Below are 19,034 nucleotides of genomic sequence, written 5' to 3' on the forward strand. Positions count from 1 at the left end.
ATGGGAACACTTTAAAGTTAACTCCTTAGGTTGAAAAACTGTTTACAAACGCCACGCCACTCATGTAAACGCCACATCTGGCCCCTGGGTCTTTATGTCTGCTCTTCTCTCAGGCTGAAGGGCTGCCACCTCTAGGAAGCCTTCTTAGGTAGCCCCCTATCATCCCTAACTTACCCCACAGAGCTCACTGCACACAGTATCGTAATCTTAGAAAGATCTGCCCTTAACGTTTCTCTCCCCAAGCGAACTACAAATACCTGAAGGATAAGGCCTACGCAGAATTTAGGATTGCAGCTCCAGAAGCTAGAGGTGACTAAACGGGCCACGAGCCAGAAGACAGAGAACACGCTCCGTTCAGTGAGTCAACCACTCCCCAAGCAGGCTACCACGTGCCTGACTCCTCACGCTCATTCTTTCACTCAGCATCAGCAGAATGGTCCACGACCGTCTCCACCTTCTCAATAAAGTTCAAAGAATGAAACACGCTAGGGATGTGTTACGTCAAACATAGACAAAAAATCATACATACATATATTTTTTCCTCTTCAGTTCATTAATTATATTATGCTGTGTGGCTTTGGGAGATCCTCTTAATTTCTCTGAGCCTTACTTAGTGTTTTCGTCCAATAAAATGCAGACAATGCCAACTTTACTAGGTTGTTGTGAGAAGGGAGTGAGGAGTTCTACTAAGTGCTAAGCACTGGCATATGTCATAGTTCATTAAAATGCTGCCAACAAATGCCTTTTAAGGAAACCAAAACTCCAAGAGTACTCCCAACTGACAGATTTCTAAATCTTGGATAGATGTGTGAAAGACAAAATAGCTCAATAACTGTACTTAATCCACATAGTCTATAGATTACCAAATAATTGCTTAGTTTTACGAAAATACAATTTCTACCAATCTCAGAGAAAAATGAACAAACATGGTATAAATTCATGCTTTGTAAAACTAATAGTTCAAGGATTGCCACGTGTATTCAGCACGGCAAAACAAAAAACTATAGATGAAAAGTTACACAAATTTTGACTCAGTATTAGAAAAAAACTCCAAAATTTCCAAGAAACTTAGAGCTACCCAACAACACAGGCAGCTTCTGTGGTGGGCAGAATGCCCTTGCCTTCCTAAGACATCCAGTCCTAAGGCCCAGAAGCTGTGAATATGTCACTTCACATGGCAAGGAGGAGTTCAGGTTAAAGCAGGAATTAAGGTTGCTAACAGCGGACCATGAGATAGGGTGAGCATCCTGGATTATCCAGGCTGGCCCGTCTAATCACAGGGTCCTTCTAACTGAAAGAGGGAGGCCTAGGAAACTCAGACAGCTTCCTCAGGATGTCGTGTCCTCTCCCTCACAAATGATGTCCAAGCAGAGCCGGGAAAGTTGCTCACAGTGTGCGGGGGGGTAGGTAAAAGGTCATGATGCATCACAGAAAGATTGCCTAATTGAGTTTCTAAAGGCAAGAGTCCTTAAACTGGGTCTAAGGAAAATCCCTGAGAAGGTGTAGAGCATTCAAAGATTCTCAAAAGGATCTGTTCTACAAGCAAGGTTAAGAACACTTTTCCTAGATTACTTTCAACACTGAGCGTTTACTGTTCAATGATTTTCTAAGACAGTGAGTCTCAAAGTGTAGCCCATCAAACACCAACATATATCAACACTCACCTAAGGTAGTTTGTAAAATGCAGATGCCTGGGCTCCAGCCCAGACAGAATCTCTGAGAGGTGTAGCAAAGTTCAATATTTAACAAACTGGGGGGAGCAAGGACGGAATTCTATACACAGTTAAAGAACCACTGCTCCAAAAAGTATTTTATGAAACATTAAGTTGAAGATACTGAAATAAATTGTTCCCATCTCCGAATCTTTAGAAATCAACGTTTTCTTTTCTGAGCCTCAGGTAGCTTAGAATATGTAGGCAATGCCGACTACACCTAATTTTTTAGATTAAAATTCATTCTGTGGAGTGCCAAAATGATGATTAGCAGGTAATATGTAACACACAAAAATTGTTAGTCCTATTCCCCCACCCCACCCCCATGTAAGGGAAAATAATGCCGGCATCCTATATCAAGTGCTATTAAATACTGGAAGCCTTGTATTAATTGGGTCAATATTACTAAATGCCAACTTTCTACGATAAATTTCTTGGTATGACTCCCCTCCTAAATTTTCACTATTTCAAACGCATGTTTTGCTTAAAACATTCTCCCAGACCTATGTCTGAGATGCCACGGACGTTTAAAAACTAAGTCCTTGACTAGTCGTAGCGGGGAGCAACCCGAGTGGCCTCGAAGAAAAGATCTCCTAATAGAGACGGACCAAGGGGATGAATAAGGACGGCTAAGAGTGGCTTTTGAATCTCAGCAACCTTAGGCAGCTTTTCCCCGCCCCAAAAGCTTGACAACCCTGAAGCCACCTAAGCCGTGACCGGGAAGCGGCCTACGAGAAGAGCGTTTAGGACCTCTCTGTGTGCCTCGCAAATAACCCAAATTCTAAGGCAAGGTCACAGAGCAGCCATCCCAGCAGGAGACGAGGAACGGAGTCAAGTTCCCCCGGCTCCCCAGAAAGCCCTTCGCGGCATGCACCAGGCCAAGTTCGCAGAGCCCTCCCCGAAAACAGGCCAGGGGATCAGGGAGCCCCGGGTACCTCCACGTCCCAAATGCAGGCCCTCAATCAAGAAGCCCCTGACCCTGGCCCACCCTCAGCCAGCCCGAGGAGCTGCGCGAGCCCAGCCACTCACCCTGCAGCCGCCGCGTGCTGTGAAGCCATCTCCGACTAGCTCCGCGGCCGGCGGACCACCCGGCAGCCCCCTTAAGCACCGCCGGGCCTCGGCGGCCGCCGAAGCCCAGCACGCAGCGAAGCAGCCGCGGCTCCCAGCCCAGCCTCCAGGGGGCCGCCATCTTCCCGGCCTTCTCGCGGGCTGCCCGCGGCGCCGCCTGATCGCGCAGTCCTCAGGCCCCCGAGCCCCGCCTCCCCCGGAGGCCACGCCCCCTGGGCGCCTCGGACCCACGAGCCCTCGTGGCCCCGCCTCCCGGCCGGGCGGCCCAGCCGCGGGATCTGCGGTCCGCGAGGCCCTCCGGCCTGCCTTCCGCCGGGTCCGCCCCGCCCCCGGGCTGCCCTCCGCGCTGCCTGCGGGCCTGTGTGGTGTCGCCGGTCAGCCTCGCTGGAGGCCGGGAGCAGCGTGCGTGAGAGTAGAGGCCGCGAGTCCCCCGGTCCGGCCATGTCGGGCTGTCACGCTCCGGAGGGAGACTGCTGCTCGCGGCTAGGCGGCGCGCAGGTAGGGGCGGGCGGCGGGGGCCTGGCTTCCGAGGAGGCGGGCGCGGCGGGGGCAGCGGGGCACGGGGAGCGGCGGAGGGCGGTGGGGGTCACGGGGGAGGCAGCGGGGCGCGGGGAGCGGCGGAGGCCGCTGGGGGTCACGGGGAGCGGGAGGGCGCGGGGCTGGCGGGGGGCTGCAGGGCACGGGGAGCGGCGGGGAGCGGCGGCGCGCGGGGCTGGCGGGGGGCTGCAGGGCACGGGGAGCGGGAGGGCGCGGGGCTGGCGGGGGGCTGCAGGACACGGGGAGTGGCGGGGCGCGGGGCTGGCGGGGGACTGCAGGGCACGGGGAGCGGCGGGGCGCGGGGCTGGCGGGGGGCTGCAGGGCACGGGGAGCGGCGGGGCGCGGGGCTGCAGGGCACGGGGAGCGGCGGGGCACGAGGAGCGGGGTCCAGGGGGTGGCGGAGGGCTGCGAGGCACCGGGCGCTGTGGGGCGGCGGGGGCAGCTAAGGGGGTCGGTGGGGAGCTGGGGGTTGCTGGGCACGGGGCTCGGCTCCGGGGTCGGTGAGTCGCAGAGGACTGAAGGGCACCAGGGGCGGCAGGGGACGGCAGGGGCCGCGTGGAGCTGCGGGGCACTGGGGGGCCTTCGGGGCGGCCGGACGCGCCCCCTGCGCCCCGGGTGCGCCGCGCGGCCAGGCGGTCCAGGCTGTCCAGGCTGTCGAGGGCGGGAGCTGGGCAGCGGTGGTTGAAGAGGGTGAAATAACGGAGTGAGCGGAGCGCTGGCGTCTTGAGGGTGTGCTTCACGACAGCCGATGGGGAGGACCGGCCCCCGGGGAGGTGAAGCGCTGCCGTGGACCGGGAGCTGGGACTGTGCGCGCGAGCTTGTCCCCTTTGTCCTGGCCGCCAGCCCGGCGTTGGGCAGCAGTGGACACTCGGAAACTCAGGTGTTGGCCTGAGTAGCCAGCACCTTTTCTCCGGGCGTTGCTCTCTGCCCGCCACAGTTTAGATTGACTGTGGGGTCGTCGTAGAAATGATTCTTCCTTAAGCAGATGTTAAAGGAAAATCCACCCTCGGGCTGCATGCCCTTTTCAGGCATTATCCACACCAGCAGTTTTATGGAACACCTCCTTGCTCAAGGGTACAGTAGTGATCAAGACAAGTGGCCTGGGGTCTGGAGGAAAACTAGAGGGATGAGCAGTTACAATGCAGTGTGAGAAGCCCAGCTTAAGAGGTGGGAGAGCCCCCTAAAATTACCCCTCTTATTTCTCCTGTGGTTTTTTTCTTAGGGCTGAAGGTCCCAATTAAAAAGTGATAACACATGGGAGATTTTATCGGGAAATACTTGTCAGTGTCTTCTGAGGAAAATTCACGGCAATTCAAAGAGCAGCAGATATTTGAGCAGTTAGAATTGCAATTTGGGAGACAAGTTCAGGCAGAAACCCAAAGTGTGCTCTGAAGAAGATAAGAGGAGGCGAGGGTTTATAAAGGCAGAAAGAGATCAATTACACGGGGGGTTTGCAAAATTTGTGATTGGTGCTGGCAACAACTGCTGCTTCTTAGCTATACTGATTGGTTTCGAAGGCCATCTATAGGGCAAAAAGTTACCTATGAGAGTAAGCATGTTTCTCGAAAGAAGGTTAAGATGACAGCAGTGAAGCACAGGTCAAAAGTTACATTCCATGTGGGTAGAGATGTGTGTGTCTGAGCCCCATGTCCTTCATGGCCTCGCAGCCCCATTTTAGCAGCCTTGACATGGTTACTCCATTTTGTTATCCCCATCCCCATTTTCTCCTTTTGCTCAAGATCTTTCTGCAGAAAGCACCACAGATCAACTGTTTGATATATTGATATTTCCTTCGTTGCCAGGAAGGCTCATTCCTAGGAAGTCATATCTGTCTTAGGGGTTTAGAGCAAGGTGCACAGTAGGAGTAATGCTGTCAGAGGCTCTGGCCGCATCTGAGCAATGAGGCAGTCAGAAAATGAGTCTTAGGCATAGTCTCTAGCTGGAAAAAGTATCAAGTCCTTTATTCGGAGGATCCTCTCAAGGTTGGTGGATCATTTCAAGTCGCTGAGCAATCGTTATTCTGGAGGTAGGGACAGGCATGCAGCATCAAGAAGTGCGAATCATTAGCAGTTTAAAGGTGGCAAAGATTGAACAAAGCAGAACAATAATCCTTAGTAAGGCTTAGAACCCTGATCTCAAAGGAGCTCTGAGGCCAGAGAGTAACTGACCAAACAGGTCAGAGTGTTCTGGGAGGCAGCAGTGTGATCTGTATGGCTGAGGAGTTTGATATTATCTTTTATGACCTTCAGCTCTTGTTTTACGTGGCCAGAGCGATTTATGTAGGAGCAACATTCTTCTCCCAGGAATGCACAAGTGCCCCCTTTTTGAGCAGTTAGGATGTCAAGAGCCCTTTGGTTGTCTGATGCAATCCCCCTGGGGGAATCCAGGGATCGTTGTTGAGCCAGTGCTCGAGTCTAGAATTTGCCAAGATAGCTGTGGTTGGGGATAAAATTTTTGTCAACAGGTGATCATGGAAAACATCAATCCAAGGGACAGAGCCTTTGGCAATGGTAATCAGTGGAGAGTAGATGGGGTGTAAAAACGGGTTGCCAAGTTTCGCCTAGATCTATGAGATTGTGATTGGGTTTATTCTTTAACAAGAAGTTGAAATGGAATATTCTGATATCCTAAAAGGTGTTTTGTGTCATATACCAGGTGTCTAGACATTCGTAAGTCCATGGTTCCTTGTAGTAATCACACACAAAGGTGAACCCAAAAGGGAGCACATAGTATGCAGTGCCTTCTAGTTCTATAGTGGTGGCAGTGGTCAGGAGCGCTTGGTAAGGTCCTTTCCAAATGGGGCTCCAGGGCTGCCTCTGAGGATGCTTCCAGAATACCTAGTACCAGGCTCTAGACTGACTAACAGGATCCTCTAAATTGGAATCTGGGAAAGCGTCTTTAACCTGCTGATGATGGATTTCAGTATAAGTCATTAGAGACTCAGAGTAGCTGGTCATACTAGCATAAGACAACAGGGGGTCAGCAGAAAGTTGTTTACCAGTAGACACTGATCTGCTGGTGACTGTCTCATGAGGAGTTAGTCTCTGTTTTCCAAAGAGGGCACTACGAACAGTCAGCAGGACCAAAGGCAATACCTCAGGCCAGAGGAGTCTAGTCTACAGTATATAACAAAACCTCAAAGGCTATAACAGGACTAGTATCTAATATTTACAAAGGTGCAAACGTGATTTTTCTCTACAGTTACCCTCATTTTTTTTACCAAAGATAATCACAGTAAAACTGATCTGTTTATATTAAAAATTTGACCTGATTATTTATACAAGTGAAAACAAGAACACTCACTGAGTGTTTCTGAATTCTGGAGGGATCAGGTAGGGAGAAAAAGTAAATGTGTCATCCTTGTTCACACCAAATTGTAGATAGCTTAAGAGAAAAGGTTTCTTTAAATCTGGAAAAACAAAACATTAGAGCATCTTTCTCAGCTCATGTAGTCTCGTGTAATTTAATATTTCTTCTGCTTGAGTCCAGTTTTTCCATTCGTTTTCTCGACTTTGCCTGATGATTGAGGATAGTAGGAACAGTGATAATTCCAACAAGTTTGACAAGTTTTTGTTAAGGTTTGTATGATATGCCCAGTGAAGTGGATGCCTTAATCCCTGGAGATTGGAAGGTATACCCCAAGTGGGAAATACATTCCCTAACAGTTTCTTTGCTGCTGTGAGGGCATCAGCTCTGTGGCAAGGGAGGGCTTGACGCCATCTGGAAAACATGCATACCATAGCAAGAACAGAATGATAACCCATGCTAAGTGGCAGTTGAATGAAACTCAGCTGCAGGTACTCAAACGACCCAGAGGGAGGAGTTCTGAGGCCCCTGGGGACAGAATTCTTTTTCTGGAATGTAAAAATGAAAAAAATGGGGTTTGCCAGGGAGTGGGAAGAACCAAGCAGCCATTTTGGGTTTCCGAGAGCCCCAACTGTTTGTTTAATTTACAGCCATTGTTTTCCCACCTTAATTTCTCTGATTCTGGAGCAGACTGTTGCCGTGTTACGAGGACATCAGGATGACAAAACTCTGGTAATGAGAGGTCAACTTTTTTTTTCTTTTTTTTTGCAAGAGAAGCAGTGGACTTCATCCACGTTTGTCATAACCTTTAGATTCTGTTGTTGCTGCCTTTGCAGGAAAGTCAGCTAAGGAGCTTTGATATTCAACGTGAGCCTTAATTTTGATGACAGACAACATTTTACACCAGGACATGTTAGACTTCCAAGATTTTTACATAATTTCTGGAACTATTATAACATATACTTATAAAGATTTAGCATAAAGAGGGCTTAATGTTATTTCTTATTTGAAAATGCTTCCCATGTAACTTAACATCAGATAGGCCTAATGAGTTTAATATCTTTCAGGTCTCAAAACGAAGACTTTATTTAGAATTTTATTTTTGGAAAGTTTTTCAAAAAATATCAAAAAAGTTTTAAAACATTCAATCAAAAAGGATCACAGATTTTTATGAAACAGTACTTAATTATCGATTTAACCAAAGTGACAGAGATTTTTAAGGCAAACACAAAGTTACATAGTTCTGAGCAAAACCCAGCGTTTCTAAATAATCAAAGACTTGGTAAAGACAAAACACGGAATCTTTGTTTCCTAGGCGGGATACGTTCAAGATACAAAATCTGTCTTTACAATTTCTTAGTAAGAGCAGACCAGTAATCAGAAGACTTTGTCCTTTAATATAGAGAAAAACCGAATTGTAACTTTGGACCAGTGTACTTTTAATATTAAAATTCATTTTTAAATAAATTAATTTTAATTTTAGCCAACTTGACTACACATCAAAATTTCTTTTTAAAGGTTCCTTTTTCACAAACCTACAACTTTCTATATCTATTTCCTATGTCTATTTCTATATTTATCTATTTATATCTTATCTTTTTCTTTCTTATTTTGAAACAATCATTTTAGGACAAAATTACTTTCTTGTTTTCATTTAACAAAAACACATCTTCATTCTTCATACCTTCTCTTACGGAAAAATCATATCCTACTTTCCTTGTGTACTTTTCATATATAATCATTTTCTTCATTTCAAAAACTTCACAGAGTTTAGCTGAAAAAAAAGAAATGATGGGGGCCGGCCCAGTGGCCTTGTGGTTAAGTTCTGTGCACTTCACTTTGGTGGCTTGGGTTTGATCGGTTCCTGGGCAGGGACCTCACACCACTCATCAGCAGCCACGCTGCAGCAGCGACCCACATACAAAATAGAGGAAGATTGCCTCAGATGTTAGCTCAGGACAAATCTTCCTCAGCAAAAAAAAAGAAAGAAATGATATAAGGCAGTTGTTATGGAACTATTACAGATTTACTCTTAGAGGATAGCATAATTGCCTATGCATTACATTAAATAAATATAAACTGTGTGATACAGTTCACATGAACCATACGCTCTTTGGAAATTCCAGTATGAGATTCGCTTGTGTCCATAGGTTCATCGTGACGTTGCTCTGCTAGACTGAGAATGACAGAACAGGCAGAGGCAACAAGATCCGCACATTCTTGCTAAAGTGGGTGCCCTAGGTTGAGCAGGCAGAATAAAGATTGGAAAGATGGAACCACTTCTAAACTGATGACAGAGCTGTAAATACCTGGGAAACTACCACCAGCATCCTCAGCCTTGTAAGTAGTTATAAGAAATGGGGAAAGTTCCTTTAAGTAAAGGTTGTTGCCTGGCTGTAAATCTGAAAAGACAAGGCAGCAAAGTCTGAGCCTGTCAGAGAGTGATTAAGCCTGACCTTGAGGAGTTACCACTGTGCGTGTGCAGGCCAGGAAGGGTGCTGGCTTCTCCATCTGGCCACGTAGACCCTTCTGTTGCTCGGTTTACTGTGGTATAAGAGCAGTGGCTTTCAAACATGTTGGATCATTCCACAGCAAGAAATAAAGTAGATGTTATGCTCCAGCACATACCTACATATATAAAACCATATGTATAAGTGAAATAAAAATGTAATACACTGACATCTATTTCCTGTTTTTAGTATATGCCACACATGTATACTATATTGCATTTTATGAAATCGCTTTCTTCTATTTATATAAGTACGTTTATAGTAAATTTGTATATTATAGATAAAATTGAAGATATATCTTATTCATTTATCTGTTTTGATAAATATAGATGCCATGTACATTTTCTGTTTAAATAAATGTTACTCATATTTTATCACTGGTATGTGGCTATAGTTTGTAAAAGAAGAAGTTACAGTAAATCTTGCCACAGTAGAAGGACGCTCTCCTGAGAGTCCACGGCTACTGCTCCAAAGAGGCACATGCCGCTCTCCCCGCGTCCTCTCGGCGGCAGTGCACCCAGTTTGCACACAGCTAATTTACGGTTGTTACTTTAAGTGTTCTGACATTTTCTCTTTGATCCATTTGTGTTCTCAGCTCTTCTTCCAAGTTTTTTTTTTTAGACTATTTATAATCTTTACTTTCCAGTGAAAACTAGAAAGCAGGCAGTTGTGAACTGTCTGTCATATAGTAGCATCTAGTAGCAGATTAGCAAACCCATAACACAGTTTATAATTTCTAGAAGCATATTTCTCATTATAGCAAACTTTTCAATGTGGTACAAAACATGCCTGTTGATAACTCTGATATCGTGTTTCTTTCTGAAAAAAAATTAGAAAAGCAAGGGGCTGGCCTGGTGGCGTAGTGATTAAGTTCTCACACTCTGCCTTGGTGGCCTGTGGTTTGCAGGTTCAGATCTCTGATCTCCAGCACAGACCTACACACTGATCATCAAGCCATGCTGTGATGGCATCCCACATACAAAATAGAGGAGGATTGGCACAGATGTTCACTCAAGGCCAATCTTCCTCACCAAAAAAAAAAAAAAAAAAAAGAACTTACATTTAGTAATCAGTGTCTCAGTATACTTGCCATATCCATAGGAAATGACTTAGATGTCCAATGAATATGTATTATTTAGTTTAATTTAGTATAAAGTTTTATCTTATTTACATTTATTTAACACTTCTTTTTAACAATTACGTTTGGATTAGACAGTAAATAGTTAACCATCATCTCAAGTCATTCCCCCTGCAGACAAATTCCACAACAGAAACAGCAGGAGCCTACCTGGCCAGTGAACCCAGGTAGAAAAAGTTGTGTGTTTGTGTTAGAATCAGTATCGATAACTCCGAAGACATATCTGTTTTTACTAAACCAACAAAGTTAAACTATCTTTTATCAAAGATTATCTCAGATCACTTGAACTGGAAAAACATTTGGGTTAGTTTGTATATTTCTGAGAGCTATAGGAATACTTAATTTACATAAATGTTTAATTTTGGCAATATCATCCAGAGGTAGAAAAGTATCGAATGGAGAGAGGGACATACATACATAGACAAACAGACAAACACAAACAGAGATCTTTAAAAATTTTAGCCGCGTCTCAGGTACGAAATTCAAGAGAACAGTTGGATCCAAATTGTGTTTCTAGCAGATGGATTAAGTTGAAGTTACCTGCTCAGATGGCCTAAGATTTTTACTAAGGATTTCTTTTCCTTTTTTTTTTTTTGCAAGCCAAGGGCTCCTTTTTAGAGTTGTTTTCAAGTCTTTTTGTCTTTAGAAGCTCCTGCATACCAATCGAAGCATGCTTTCCTTTGTCCCAGAAGTCTGGAATCCTCTCTTTTAAGGCAGACCCTTAAGGTGGACTCATCTGAAGCAGCTTCCCCAGAATGGCCATTACAGTTCCACGTTATCTCAGAAGTTCACCCACTTCCACTTGCTTGGTTTTAGATCTGTTATTTTCTGACCGTGCATGCCAATAAACTAGGTATTTCAAATGAGCCCCATTGGGGCCAAGCAAATTTTAAATCATCTTTGGGTAATATGGATCCATTGAGGTAAAAAGTTACAAGAAGAGGGACCATATTCTTTAAATATAAATCCAGCTGGGGTTCCTGAAGGAAGCTGATAATTTATGGTTGTTCGAGAACAGTTGTTTCTCATAATTTAGAGAGCTGTTCTCTGATGATGAAGGCGGGAGGGTGTATGTTCTGGGTCAGGTATGTGCTGTGTGTGAGGACCACTTCCCAGAACATCACCAATGGGCTGTTGGTCTCTCTGCTACGTGTCTGGGAGATTACTGAGCACCGAGTGGTGTCAGGTTGCTCAAGGTGCTAGGATAACCAATCCTTTCTGTGTCCCTTCTGGATGAGCATGTGAAGTGCCTTCTGACTCGGGGACGGGGTATGTTCTCCTGCCGGGAGGCCCTGTAAGACTGCTGCATGTCACGGACACAGTCCCGACACTTCCGCTCGGTTTCCAGTCACCTAAACCAACCCAGAGAGGGTCAGGAGGAGCAGTGTTTCTTCAGAGTCAGAGGACCCTCAGTGAATAACAGGAGAAATTAAGAGGTCTGCATTGGTGATGAAGAACAGATGAATTTCAAATTTTAAGAGAATGTGGCCACTTAAATAAAGCGGAAAACTACTAAAGCTGCAGTAACACTCACCAGGAAATGTCCTTAAACCCAAATCCTCAGCCTAGTTAAGACGAGGACAGAATCCTCCCCCCAGAGGACTGAGGACAGAAGCAGAGAATCTGCCCAAAGAAAATCTGGTCTGAACCTCGACTGAAAGTAGGAAGTTTGCATCCAGGAGAACTTAGTGCCAGACCTTCGAGGCTCGCTGGTGGGAATGCTGGAGAACAAGGGCCTCCTGGAGGTGTCTTCCTTGCATCTGCGGAGGCGCCAGGGGTCAGGCTCGGTTGCTCTGGATTGTGCCGACTGTGCCAAGAAGTGTCGACCACGGAAAAATCCACTACAATTCAAATAGCAGGTATTTGGGCAATTAGAATTGCAATTTGGGAGACACCCAGGTTCAGGCAGAGACCCAAAATGTGTTCCATGGAAGACAAAGGAGGTGACGGTTTGTAACAGAAAAATCACACAGGTTGCTCTGCAAAACTTAGGATTGTTGCCGGCAGCAGCTGGTTACTTGGCTATACGTGATCGGTTGCTAAGGCCATCTCTAAGGCAGAAAGTTCTTATCTATGGGAGAAAGCATAGTTCTTCAAAGAACGTCAGGATGACAATAGTAAAGTATGGTTCAAAAGTTCCGTTCCATCTGGGTAGAGACGTGGTGTACATGCGTAAGCCCCATTTCCTTCACAGCCTCCCAGCTCCATTTTAGAAGCCTTGAGATATCTTGCTCCATTTTTTATCACTGTCCACATCACCCACTGTCTCGTGTGAATAAATGACTTTCCCCGGAATAGCTAAGATGAATCTCTGAGGGCAGAGTGCTGGAGAGGGAAGATTGGACGGAAAGGGAGAAGATGTTGGATCCAAGACAGGCAGCTCAAGGTGCTTCTTAGGCAGGTGTGTGTGGAAGATGAGGGAAGCAGAAGCAACCTGTTAGAATCATTGCAGGATGTTTCAGTAGCGTACGTGTTACTGCCCCCAAAATAAATCCTAGTGAAGCGTAGTCTAAATGAAGCCCGAGAGAGCCTCAGTCAAGGGGTCCGAGAAAAAACTAGAATTCTCAGACCAAGTGTGGCCCACAGACAGTTGGATGAATAGGCATGTTTGCTCCACTCACTGTTCATAAGAAACTTGAGCCAACATTTCAAAATTCAGAACATTTCTGGCTTCCCTTAAAACTTCAGAACATCTGAGGTTCTCATCTCCCCGTGGGCTCTGGAATTGAGCGGACTGGTGAGTACTACCTCCATGGGGCCTGTGCTTGCTGGGTCACCACAGCTCCGCTACTCACCGAGGTGTGCGTGTGCACTGCGTGTGCTAGCCCCTCCTACAGGTGTGTGCGCCTGGTTCTAAACAAACAGAGCAATGAGAAAAGTTTCAAGAAGTCATAAAGTTTGAGTGTAGTTTTAGGTTTGTGAACAGTTGAGGGCGACAGTTTCTTTAGCCTTAAGGAAAGGGAGCGTTCCACTGTAAGTGGTTAATTCAACGAATATTTAGTGAATGCCAGGCATTTGTGGGTGTAACAGAGAACAAGCTGCTTGTGGTTCCTTCCCCCATAGAGCGTGCTGTATAGTGGGAGAGAAAAGTAAGAGTTACCCTAAAAAGTAAAACAGTCCTTAGTTTACCAGCAAAATAGGTTTAGTCAGGAATTTCAGAGAAATTGCAGTTTAGGACAAGCAAGCTATAGCAAAGGCTGTAGGCAAGTCCAATAAGAAAAGGAGAGAATGTCGTTGTATAGAAAAAGATGAGGAAATTGGGAGACGTCATTTTGAATGAAATTCCATTAGAGGAGACCACGAGTCCAGGGTGATGATAGGTTCTTGTTGGCTTAGTTGCTCAGGTAGTCAGTCGATTTCCTCCAGGAGATGCGATGTACATCTTTCCTGTTGAGGCCTGTAACTGACAGTTCTCTCCTGCTGAGAATTCTTCTTGGGGTCTGTGACTGACTGTCCTTCCTGTAATTGTGATTGACTGTGGTACTGCTGGGAGCTGCACATTCTGGCCTCCTGCCTCCGCTTTAAATGAGGTTTCCCTTTATTAATTTTCACAAGAAATAAGGACAGTATGACAATGTGACATTGTACTATGATGGGAAAGTTCAAGGTATTGTAGGAACACAGACTTGAATGGGTTAGAGAATGTCTCAGGAGGATATTAAAGTGTCAACTGAGGCCTAAAAGATGAGGAAGATGTAACTGTGAAATGGGAGTAAGGGTTTCCTGGGTGGAGAAAAGCATGGCATGGTGGCTTCTCTCTTACAGAGAAGTTTGGTCTTATTGGAATATAAAGTAGGGGGTGGGACTTGGGAATACATGAGGCTGTAAAGGAAAGCTAGCACCAGAACTTGGCTTGATACGTGAGTCTCACAAACAAATTTCATACCAAGGGCAATGAGACAATCAAAAAGATGACTGACGAAGGCCTGGGGGTGCTCCTGGAGTTGGAGACTAGAGGCTTGGGGACACGAGGGGAAGCTGTGGCAGTGATCTCCGCAGAGACGACGGCGGCCTGAGGGAGCGATTTAGGCAGTACAGTCAGGAGGGTTTGGTTGTTGATTGGAGGTGTGTGTTGAGAGAAGGAACCGAGAAGCCCTTCTGGGGTTTTGATGGAGTGATTGCGGCCTGGTGGTTGATCAGAGGAGCACCGGAAGGAGCAGCGGTTTGACGCCGTGCCTGTTGTGGACGTGCTGAGTGTGAGGTACGCGTTCAGCGTGGGGCGCTGGAAACTAGATTGTCGTGTTGATGGCTCTCAGGCTCAGGAGAGAGCGGGATTGGAGATGGGTTTGGGATACTTGCTCACCAAAACCTTCCCTTTCAAGACCCCTGTATTTATTAATAGATACCCTATTCTGAACCCGTATTATGTTACCTGCCTCCCTTCATAGCCCTTTCAATACCATTACTTTATCGTTCTTTGTTGGAAACTTTGCCAATTGATTTATGTTTCATGGACTTTCTTCTGATACCCTAAAGATTCTCTAGGCACTGAGTCTGTTATTTTCAGGTCACACTCAGCTTGTAACAGTAATCTCTGAATTGGTTTTACAGTTCTGAAATTAAATTCCCAAGGAGTTACTTAAGGCTCTTAAACTGATCAACAGAAGTCAAGAAGTGTTTCCCTCAAAGAGAAAGCGTTTACTCAGAAACTGTATGTTAACAAAGTCTGGACTCTGAAAAATGCAAACATGAATGAGTCGCTGTCCCTGCCCTGGGGAAACTTAGTTATTAATGCACACCAGTGACATATACTGTGGACCAGTCGTGAGCACTTGGTGGGGCAGGGGGCAGAAAGAGCACAAAGTTCCTTAGGAGGAGGACACAGTATTTTGCAAGTACAAAAGCAGGGGAAAGTCCTTTCAAATGATGATTCACAGGAGGCTTTGTGGAGAATACGGCATTTTGGATTGGCCCAGATTTCGAGTTGGAGTCCACAAAGAAGTCCTAGGGCCAGTGTGTGCTCTGTCTTAAGAGGCAGCGCCACACAACTCCAGCCTTTTTGCTGTGTGGGAGTGTGGGCCCCTTGTCTAAGTTCTGCTTCTTTAAGGGAAGCTAGAAATTCCGATTTTGTGTGAAATCTGATTTTTGAATGTTGGCTCAGATTCTGTGTGAGCACTGTATAGGTCAAATACCCCACTTCCCGTAAGCCTGATTCCATCCGTAAGGTACCGGTTTGTAACCTCTGATGGAGGACTTCTCTTCATGTGAGAGAGGTGCTCTTAATTCACCCAATGTGTGTTGAGCAAAGCACTTGGTAGGTTTATCTGTGTATCAAGAGGATGTCTCCTACCCTTTAGGGGGCTGCGCATAGTTGGGGAGATGAACCAAGAACGGCTGCTTTTTTTAAATCTTACTTTACCTGTCACAGTATCTCATATGTGTGTTAACCCTGGAAAATGTTTGTTTTTGATAGTGCCACCACGCAGTGCCATCCAATACCCTTTCCTCTGTTTTCCTTGAGCTCATGGTCAATCTTCACCCTCCCCTCCCGCTACCCATTCCCGTGGCCGTATCCTTCCCTGCCCAGCCACTGCCCCTTCACCCCACACGCTTGTGGTGAAGGATCCTCCATACATTCTTTATATAAACAATTGCCTTTACTTGAATGCCTCCCTCCCAGACCCCCAAGGGATGGGGGGAGGGGGTCACTCACTACATACATTTGTGTCTACAGATATCCTGGTATCCTGCTGCATGTAGCCCCTGACCACCTCATGGCAGTCCTCTGGGGAGCTTCTTTCACAGTCCCCTAAGGAGCTATCCCAAAACCTCACCGTCTCACCTCATCCTCTTCCCCAAGCCTGCTTCGCAGATGACCTTGCCTCCAAAATCACGAGAAACTAGAAGCTATTAGGTTGAACTTCTTAACTTCATTCAGTTTCTTCCTCTTCCCACCTCCATTATAATGTAAAGGCTAAGAACTAGGCATCTAGGATCAGACTGCCTGCCTTCAAGTCTTGGTTCTGCCAGTTGTTATCTGGTTGGTCTTGGACAAATTATTATATGGTTGTTATAAGGATCAAGGAAAGTTGTCCACACAAACAAAGCCTTTAGAATAGTGCCTGGCGTACAATGAGCACTCAGTAAGTGCTGGCTGTTCTTCTCATTGGCTGTCTTCGTACATGCTTACCTGCGTCTTTGCTCTTCCTCCTGTCTGAGACCCCTGCCTCCTAGTCCCAGCTGCTTCTGTCTGCACAGAGACTGGCCTGTTGGTTAGGCCTTTGCCTCTCCTGGTTCCCTAATCTCACCTCTTGACACGTGAAAGAAGACTCTATTAACCAGGTTTCCCTTCTATTTCCCTGTCTAGCCTTGGTAGCAACACTTGTGCAAGAGTCCTTGGAATTTCTAAGTTTCATTCACCTCCCAACCCATTGCGATCTGGCTTCTACACCCTGTCTAGTGAAACACTTGTTGCTCAAGGCCGTGGTTGACCTGATTTACAAATGCACTTGACCTAGCAAGACCCAACCCTTGATGAACCCTGCCATCCATCCTCTCTGTGATTGCACTGAGCTGCTGGACATTGCTGCAGAAAATTCCACAGCTATGCTGCCCGTCCTCACTTCATATTCAAGATTTCAGCCTCAAATTGGCTCTTGATGCTGCCCAGCAGCCCTCCTGCGTTTCCCTGGTAGTTCACTGTCCCGCTCCCTGAAATGACCAGTGGACACCTTTCATTCTCTCTTCAAAGCTTTCATGCCCGGTCCCCACGCTCTCACTCAGCTGAAGACTGTGTTTATTCTTAAGAAAACAGAAGTCATTACATATGAACTTCCTCACCTTCCTACCATAAAACCTACAGATCTGCCTGAACATAACCCCATCCTCCCATTTCATAAAATGGAAGAAGCCCCATCCTCCCACTTGTCAGGGTCTCCATCCCCTCCCACCTTCTGAAGTCGTTTCTCTCCCTGTCTCTTACCGTGAGTCCATTCCCTTCTGGAAGGTCTGTTCTCATCAGCACGGCTTTCAAATCGCTTCATGATCTGTTCCCTACAAACTCATCCGCTGTCACTCTCGGCACACCTTCAACGCTGCTCGAGTCAGCTGCTCTTCTTTCTCTTCCGTAAACATGCCGAGTACTTTCTCGCTCCAGGGCCTTCTCACCTGCTGTTTCCTCTGCCCAGCCTTGCGTGTGCCCACACACTTGTTTATCACACACTGGCTGTTTCTCATCCTTTAGGCCTTAGATTAAATGTCACCTGCTCAGAGAGGCCTTCCTTAACTGCCTTAATCAAAGTTGATCTCGTATATCAGTTATATCTCAATAAAACTGGAGCGGGGGGGGGGGAGTTTAATCTCTGCAGTTTTTCTCTAAGTTCCCTCTTTGCTTCTTTCTATTTATCCAGCTCAGTTATTCGTTTGTTCTTCTGTTTGCTTCTTTAAACTGCCCCTAGAGTGTAACCTTCACTGCAGGGACTTTGTCTTGTCCGTGGCTGACTCCCAGGAAGGGCTTGGCATGTGTAAGCAGTCAGTAATATTCACGGCTGGCATCCCAGTGAATGGCGTCACTCCCCACTCAGCTACTTAGCCAACCAAAAACTTGGAATTCCTTGAAGACGTTGTTTTCTTCAGTTTTCTCACCCAAAGTCCATCCTTTCTTTTTAATTTCTTAACTATCTTCCAAATCCACCTCCACCATCACTGCCTTACAACGTCATTTTGAAATGTTCCCACAGCCTCCTTAAAGGTCCGGTCTTTTGCCTCCTCAGTCGTCACCCTTCAGTCGCTTCTCCCCACTGCCGCTGTAGAAATGTTGCAGAAACAACATCTGATCATGTCATCTTCTATGTAAAACTGCTCGTGCTTTCTTTGACATCAGTATTAAAAGAATCTTTTCGGACACCATGCCTTCTCAGAGAAGGGAAACAATAGAAAGAATAAACAAATGGGACTTCATCAGATTAAAGAGCTTCTTCAAGGCAAATGAAAACAGGATTGAAACAAAAAATCAACCCACTAACTGGGAAAAAATATTTGCAAGTCATATATCTGACAAAGGCTTAATATCCATAATATATAAAGAACTCTCGCAACTCAACCACAAAACATCAAACAACCCAATCAAAAAATGGGCTGGAGACATAAACAGACATTTCTCCAAAGAAGATATACTGATGGCCAATAGGCACATGAAAAGATGCCCATCATTGCTGATCATCAGGGAAATGCAAATCAAAACTACACTAAGATATCACCTTACACCCGTTAGAATGACAAAAATATCTAAAACTGATAGCAACAAATGTTGGAGAGGTTGCGGAGAAAAAGGAACCCTCATACACTGCTGGTGGGAATGCAAACTGGTGCAGCCACTATGGAAAACAGTATGGAAATTCCTCCAAAAACTAAAAATAGAACTACCATACGATCCAGCCATCCCACTACTGGGTATTTATCCAAAGAGCTTGAAGTCAGCAATCCCAAAAGTCCTGTGCACCCCAATGTTTATTGCAGCACTGTTTACAATAGCCAAGATGTGGAAGCAACCTAAGTGCCCATCAACAGACGAATGGATAAAGAAGATGTGGTACATATATACAATGGAATACTACTCAGCTGCAAAACAGAACAAAATCATTCCATTTGCAATAACATGGATGGACCTTGAGAGAATTATGTTAAGTGAAATAAGCCAGCGAGAGAAAGATGATCTGTGTATGACTCCACTCATATGAGGAATTTAAAACTATGGACCAAGAACAGTTTAGTGGATACCAGGGGAAAGGTGGGGTGGGGGGTGGGCACAAAGGGTGAAGTGGT

The 19,034-nt window shown here is 45.9% G+C and overlaps 2 protein-coding genes across 5 annotated transcripts in view; one reads left to right on the forward strand and one right to left on the reverse strand.

Annotated features, from left to right (window-relative positions):
• The window catches only part of PDHX (pyruvate dehydrogenase complex component X), a 65,040-nt gene extending 62,108 nt beyond the window's left edge, over positions 1–2,932 (reverse strand). The window contains exon 1 of the mRNA XM_046644591.1: positions 2,742–2,932. Coding sequence (XP_046500547.1) covers positions 2,742–2,901 — 160 coding nt within the window. The 5' untranslated portion in view covers positions 2,902–2,932. The remainder of the gene's footprint in view (positions 1–2,741) is intronic.
• Positions 2,933–3,077: 145 nt separating this feature from the next.
• The window catches only part of APIP (APAF1 interacting protein), a 32,954-nt gene continuing 16,997 nt past the window's right edge, over positions 3,078–19,034 (forward strand). The window contains exon 1 of one of the 4 annotated variants that reach the window (XM_046643945.1): positions 3,078–3,278. In XM_046643945.1, coding sequence (XP_046499901.1) covers positions 3,222–3,278 — 57 coding nt within the window. In that variant the 5' untranslated portion in view covers positions 3,078–3,221. The remainder of the gene's footprint in view (positions 3,279–19,034) is intronic. The other 3 variants (XM_046643943.1, XM_046643946.1, XM_046643944.1) reach the window with 3 other exon arrangements.

The sequence above is a fragment of the Equus quagga genome, chromosome 17 (assembly GCF_021613505.1).
Source record: "Equus quagga isolate Etosha38 chromosome 17, UCLA_HA_Equagga_1.0, whole genome shotgun sequence".
NCBI classification, from domain to species: domain Eukaryota; kingdom Metazoa; phylum Chordata; class Mammalia; order Perissodactyla; family Equidae; genus Equus; species Equus quagga.